This window comes from Coenobita brevimanus, chromosome 4 (assembly GCF_032717465.1).
Source record: "Coenobita brevimanus isolate Jiangsu-jjx chromosome 4, ASM3271746v2, whole genome shotgun sequence".
In the NCBI taxonomy this organism is placed as follows: Eukaryota; Metazoa; Arthropoda; class Malacostraca; order Decapoda; family Coenobitidae; genus Coenobita; species Coenobita brevimanus.
This window is the reverse complement of record NC_136957.1, coordinates 38,945,644-38,952,770: the sequence shown is the minus strand read 5'-3', so window position 1 is coordinate 38,952,770 and position 7,127 is coordinate 38,945,644. Positions and strand designations below refer to the sequence as shown.

The 7,127-nt window shown below is 44.5% G+C and overlaps 1 protein-coding gene across 1 annotated transcript; it reads left to right on the top strand.

The window, feature by feature from the left end:
• The first annotated feature begins 1,733 nt into the window (after window positions 1-1,733).
• LOC145396799 (uncharacterized) lies at window positions 1,734-2,672 on the top strand. Its single transcript, XM_080270091.1, has one exon. It carries the CDS (start codon window positions 1,734-1,736, stop codon window positions 2,670-2,672), a length of 939 nt encoding a protein of 312 aa, XP_080126217.1.
• Window positions 2,673-7,127: the final 4,455 nt, after the last annotated feature.

The following is a 7,127-nucleotide window of genomic DNA, read 5'->3' as shown; positions in this document are numbered from 1 at the left end:
CTAAGAGCACTGGCCACCCTCGTAAATCTTAAACCGTCGCTTTCACTGTATTACAGTGGAATTGTAGAGGTGTCGGGAATAAGTTACCAAATATAGCAATCTTGCTGTCAATACACAGGCCAGACGTTGTTTGTTTACAGGAGACGCGCCTGGAGGATCACCCTGATCCTCCACAGTTAAAACACTACCACTCGTATAGAAGATATGAAGGTCACGGAGTCGCCATATACACCCACAAATCACACCCACAAACGGAAGTGATTCTAAATTCTACTCTGGAAGCTGTCGCGTGCAGAGTAAAATTTAATAACACGTATCTGTCTATTTGCTCTCTGTACTGTACTCCACACGGCCCCATTGATAGTGATGCTTTAAATTCACTACTATCCATTTCATGGACCGTGTATCATGGTTTTTCTCAAATATCTTTCAAACTAATCAATTGATCGGTATGATACTTTGACACAGTGTACATGACACCTCCCGCTAATTTTTGGTAATATACGGCATTGCCAAGTGGTGTTACTGAAGGCGTTTACTCTTGACGTTTAAAGGCAAAGTCGCGTGAGCCCTGCAGGGCTAATCTACACAAACGAACGTCCGCTACCCCCCATCTCCTTCCTCTCCCTCCCTCTCTCCCTCCCTCCCTCTGTCTCACTGTTTCACTCTCTCTCTTTCTCTCAGCATTCCCTCAATACCTGTATGTAACATACAATATGCAATAAAATACCGTTTACCATTATATTATTCAGTAGTAGCAGATAACTGGAAAGTTCTTAATGAAAAGGATATAGCGTGGTCTGACCTAACGACCATAATAGGCTAATGGTTAAGTTTTCCCAACGAGGGTGTCAGGTGCGGGGTTGTCTGTCGGCTGCAGCACTTGTAGTATACCTACTGACTGCATCAGGCTAGTGAAGGACACGGATGCCTCATCGCTGTCATGGCCGCTATGTTACTGTGTCCGCGTCGTTGCAGAAATGCAATTGCACTCCGACTCCTAACCATATACAGAATGGAGAAAGCTAACAATAGATTAAGGATTAATCTCAATAGGTAAGTGAATCTTCAAGTGTATAAATACATAACAACACACTCACACGCAAAAAGCACACACATATTGGTCACTCAATCAATCAATGCATCTATCTCCCTATCAAATTATCTATTACTTTGTCTCCATCTCACCCGTAGTATACAAAACGGTGGCTCACCATTATCCATTCAATAATTGCTACACTCGTTGTAGTAAATAGGTTGTTATCTATTGAAAGTATATATTTATGAAAACACAACAACAGTATTGTGACATTCTTTAATATTTCACGAATGCTTTACAGACTATGTTATTGTTTTTAACTGCATGCTTCTGTATGTATTCTACAATTGTAGTTTTTCCTGCACAGGCCTTATGATCGCGTAGCAGATGTCATGGGAATGACGGTGGGAGCAGTGCGTGCACTTGTACACCGCAACCCGGGTTCTCGCAGTGGTACACGAACACCACCACCTGGGACAGACACTCCCTTGCAACACCACCAGGCACACCGACACCCACCTCCACACCACGTCTCTTTGACAATTTTGCCATTGGTGCCATACGCCGCCATGTACATGGTGAATTTGCTAAGAAACATACTTTCACCATTAGCACGTTGACAGACGACTTACGGAAAAAGGACATCATCCCTAGTGAAACCTCAGACACAGCGGTGTGGCGATTACTACACAGCATGGGGTTGCGCTATAAGACCTCACAGAGGAAAATGTACGTACGCAAGGAGTCACTTGATATTGTGTGCTGGCGCATTGGCACTCTCCGATCACTCAGGGAATATCGGAAGGAGGGGAGACGAGTGGTATACGTTGATGAGACATGGTTCACCACGAGGATGCATCCCAGCAAGGAGTGGGTGGACACCTCACAGCCTGCGACCAGTGCCGCCTACAGTCGTCAGGTCCCGCCTGGAGAGGGTGAGCGCTTTGTGGTTGTTGCTGCGGGCACAGCTGACGGTTTTGCTGACGATGCATTCTTGTGCTTCCCAGCAAAAAACAAAAGTGGTGACTATCACGGCGAAATGAACAGTAATCTCTTCCTCCGCTGGCTGACGTCGCAGCTCCTTCCAGCCTTGCCTGAGCCATCAGTGCTGGTGCTTGACAATGCGCCATACCACAACCAGCTGAGTGAGGAAAGTCGCTGCCCTACCACCTCCACCATCAAAGCAGGCATCGTGGAATGGTTGACGTGCCGCCAGATACCATTCCCACCACACGCCACACGCCCTGAGTTGCTGCAGATCTGTAAGCAGAACCGGCCACAACCGCTGTACCAGATTGATGACGTCATCCGTGCATGGGGTCATGAAGTCGTCCGACTGCCACCAGCTCATCCTGAGCTCAACGCCATTGAGCAGGTCTGGGGTTCAATGAAAAAACATGTGCGTTCCTCACTGCAGCGGTTCACTCGGGCAGATCTGCAGGCCAGGATAGAGGAAGCCAAGCTTAGCGCAACAAGGGAGGTGTGGGAAGGTGCAGTGAGACGGTCCAGAGCCTTCGAGGATGAGTACTGGTGCACGGATAACATCCATAAGCGTGTAGATCCCGTAATTATCAACATCGAGAGTGATTCCGAGGATGATTTGTTCCTTGATAGTGACGAAGACTGTGAATAAACTTTCTGTAATATGCTCAGTTGTTTGCATCACTTTTCTACCTATTATGATATTTATTATGAGAGAGAGAGAGAGAGAGAGAGAGAGAGAGAGAGAGAGAGAGAATTTCATAAATCCATTACGGCCCTATTATGTTGTGTTGATTATATACCGTACCGTACTGGTTTGTAAGTTAAACTGTGTGATTTAATTTTGGATACCTTATCTTACCTGCTCGTAGTAAACACGTCGATATGGGGGGTAAAGGAATTAAGAGATCGTGATAGTAGGCACATTATATTGGGTGAATAAGGTGACGGTCATACGCTCTTTAGTCAACTCCCGTTTATATAACTTCAGGACATACAATAACAATGATTAAATGAACACAGACTCTACAAACAACAACATACTGTATTTATGATACCCGATACTAATCATTATAACATGATAGAGTGGACAGAGGGGGGGGGGCACGGGAAGGCCAGCAGGAATGAGGGTTGAGGGGGAAGTGAGGAGGGGAGGGGGAAATGAGGAGGGGGAAGGGAGAGGGGGAGAGGGAGGGAGGTAGGGAGGGAGAGGAAGGGGATGGGGGTAGCGGACGTTCGATTGTGTTGATTAGTCTGGCGACTCACGCGACTTTGCCTTTAAACGTCAAGAGTAAACGCCTTCACTAACACCACTTGGCAATGCCGTATATTACCAAAAATTAGCGGGAGGTGTCATGTACACTGTGTCAAAGTATCATACCGATCAATTGATTAGTTTGAAAGATATTTGAGAAAAACCATGATACACGGTCCATGAAATGGATAGTAGTTGAACATCTACCTGGGAATAAGTTAGTGTTGGGCGACTTTAACGCCCATCACTATCAATGGGGTAGCTTGAGGATTGATGGTCGTGGGGAGCAAGTAGCCGACCTAATACTACAGTCCAACCTCTGTCTTCTGAACGATGGTAGAGCGACTCGTGTAGATGATCGTACTGGTAACTTTTCGGCCATTGACTTATCTTTGGCCTCCCCTGGTATACATCAAGGTTTTTTATGGAATCCTTACGACGACTCCTTGGGAAGTGATCATTTACCCATCTGTCTTTCTTTTCTTATACACGCGACATCATTTCGGACACTCCACCTCCAAAATTCAACTATAAGAAAGCAGATTGGGGATCCTTCTCAAGGATCGCCAATTTAGATATATCTGGGGAGACCATAGATGTTAAGGTCGAAAATATACCTACTTCCATATTACACGCAGCTGAGGCTGCTATTCCCAAGACTTCTACAGTTCAGGCGAAGCATAGAGCACATTGGTGGACGCCGGATTGCCGACAAGCATTAAGAAAACGCAATAGGAGATACAGGATTTTTGATAGTCAGCCCACTGAGAAAAATTTTATTGCATACAAACAGGCACGGGCTGAGGCAAGGAGAATAATAAGAAGGGCCAAACGTGACTCCTGGCGGTCCTTTGTGTCCACGGTGACTCGTACAACACCATTACGTAAAGTCTGGTCCACTATAAGAATATTAAATAATAAAGGCCCATACATACGTATCACCACCCTGCGGGTTAATAATAACATCTATGACGAGCCCGTGGACAGTACTAAGAGGAAACTACTCATCACACACACACACACACACACACACACACACACACACACACACACACACACACACACACACACACACACACACACACACACAGACCTGATTGGGATTATAAGTTAGGAAATAAAACCCTATACACATCAGAAAGAGAGAAAGACCTAGGTGTGATTATCAATAACAAACTATCTCCGGCTGACTACATCAGCGAGAAGGTACGGAACATGTATACACTGCTTGCAAATATGAGAATAGCATTCACATACATAAATGAAGACATGCTAAGAAGGATAATAACATCATTCATTAGACCAACCCTGGAATATGCATCAATAGTCTGGAGTCCTCATCTCAAAAAGCATATAGACAAGATTGAAAAAGTTCAAAGGGCCGCTACAAGATGGATACCAAGCTTAAGGGACCTAAGCTACGAAGAAAGACTAAATAAACTGAATCTACCAACACTACAGGAGAGAAGGAAAAGAGGTGACATGATAATGCTATATAAGTGCATATCAGGAGAGGAGAAAATAGACATAAATGATTACTTAACATATGGAGAAGCATCAGCAAGAGGACACTGCAAAAAACTGCATAAGAAGAGAGGTGATAAAGACGTAAGGAAATTCAGTTTCCCAAACAGAGCAATTGATCAATGGAATGCACTACCGAATGAAATAGTGTGTGCCAAAACAATTCACAAATTTAAGGATATGACCGATAAATATGGTTTAAGACACGGGACAGTACGAGCTTGACTCATTCCTGTAAAGATACAATTAGGTAAGAACACACACACACGCACACACACACACGAGCTTGACTCATTCCTGTAAAGATACAATTAGGTAAGAACACACACACACACACACACACACACACACACACACACACACACACACACACACACACACACACACACACACACACACACACACACACACACACAGAGTTAGTTAAAAGACAGGCAGCGACAGGCGGAGAGGGAAAACGAATGGAAAAATGAGAAATGAGTGGGCAGTTACGGAGAAAATAAAAAGGGGAGAGGCAAGGAGAGAACAACGAGAGTTAAGAATAGAGACAGATTGTGAGAAGTGACAGTGAGAGGTGAAGTGAGATACAAGCAGTGTGAAACGGAAAGAGAAAAGGGAGATGTGAATCGAAAGGCCGGGAGACAGGGAAGTAGAGACAAAAGGGGAGACAGCTGAGAGGAAATGGGCATGGAGCAACCACAGAAACAGGGATAACAAGAGAAGAAAGTGGGAAAGGGAGCTACGGAACGGAATACTGAGAACGATAATGAGGAAAATTAGAAAAGAAGGCAGTGTAACAGAGAGTAGGAAAAAAGTGTTATTCTGGCAAGGACGCAGGGAAAGAACTAAGCAGGATAAGACGAAAGCATTGAGGCTGAGTAAAACGAATGACATTCAAGTAAAAAGGGAGGGAGAGAAACAGAAAAATGAGAGAAATTTGCGGAGAGAAAGTACAGATTAAGGGTGGGAAGAAAATAGGTTAATTTTTAGGGCAAGAAAGAGGCGGGGGATGTTAAGAAGGGACGACAAGGGAAGGGGCACGGAGGGAGGAAGGGAGGGAAAGACAGTGGGAAGAGCGGAATGGAAGAAGACATTTCGGGTGACAGGGAGAGACGGAGAAAGGAGAGAGAAAAAGGAGCAAGCAGTTATTACTGGGGAAAGAAAGCAGTGAAGGAAATGGATTTAGTACAAGTAAAGAAATACGGAGAGAGTAATGATGAAAAAAGGTAACACATGTAACAGATTTTAAAAGTAAGACAAAGTTGTGACACAGGGAGGGAAAAAGAAGAGTGATGTAAGGTGGGAGTGACAGAGGGGAAGAGAGACGACGGAAAGGAAAGAGAGAGGGAGGAAGGTAGGGACTGAGCAGATTGCTATAAAGAGGGGAAGGAGGGAAAGTGAAACTGAGGATGAGACAAAGGATCCAGAGAGAGAGAGAGAGAGAGAGAGAGAGGGAGGGGGAGGGGCAGTACACAGACAGGTCGACAAATGTTCAGAAAGTGTGTGTGTGTGTGTGTGTGTGTGTGTGTGTGTGTGTGTGTGTGTGTGTGTGTGTGTGTGCGTGCGTGCTTCCGTCCCTGCGTCACTTCTATAACATTGTTCCATTATTTCACCTGAGTGTTTTCCTCTTCTCTGCTTCAGTTTCTCCTCTCACTCACTTTTTTTAATCAATATTTTTCCTGATTGTTCTTACCATTACAAGTCTCTCTCTTTCTTTCTCCCTCCCTCCCTCCCTCTCTCTCTCTCTCTCTCTCTCTCTCTCTCTCTCTCCCTAGGAATAAAGAGATTGTCCTCACAGTCTATATCTCCTTAATACGGCCACTTCCTCAGTTACTGTGGTATTTTGGTCGACATACATTGACCTAAAAAGAGTTCAGGAGACCAAGATATCAGGTTCGCCTGAGGGCTGTGGGACTTTTTTAGTACAAACTGGTTGACTACGAGGTCAGCTCATTAAAGTGTTTAAAATCTGAATGGGTTTCACAATCATTACATAGAAAGTTGCATACTCTTAACACGGACTCGGCACACAACCATGGTTGGAAGCTGCAAATGAAAAAATTTACCAGCAGAATTACGTGAAAACTTTTTCACGTGCAAGATCTGCTCCACATGGAACTGACTCAACATGGACGTTGTTAACACTACAGTAGAGAAGTTTAAGGGATTCATCGGCAGGATCTTACACTAGAATAAATGTGAACGGGATATGCATTCCCAGGCAAACAAGAAGTATCTCCACAGTATGGGCTGCATAGTCATTAAGATCCTAACTGTGTGTGTGTGTGTGTTCTTACCTAATTGTTCTTACCTAATTGTATCTTTACA

Bases quoted from the DNA above. Each gene is read 5' to 3' on its own strand.
- LOC145396799 (XM_080270091.1), top strand. From the start codon at position 1,734: ATGGGGTTGCGCTATAAGACCTCACAGAGGAAAATGTACGTACGCAAG.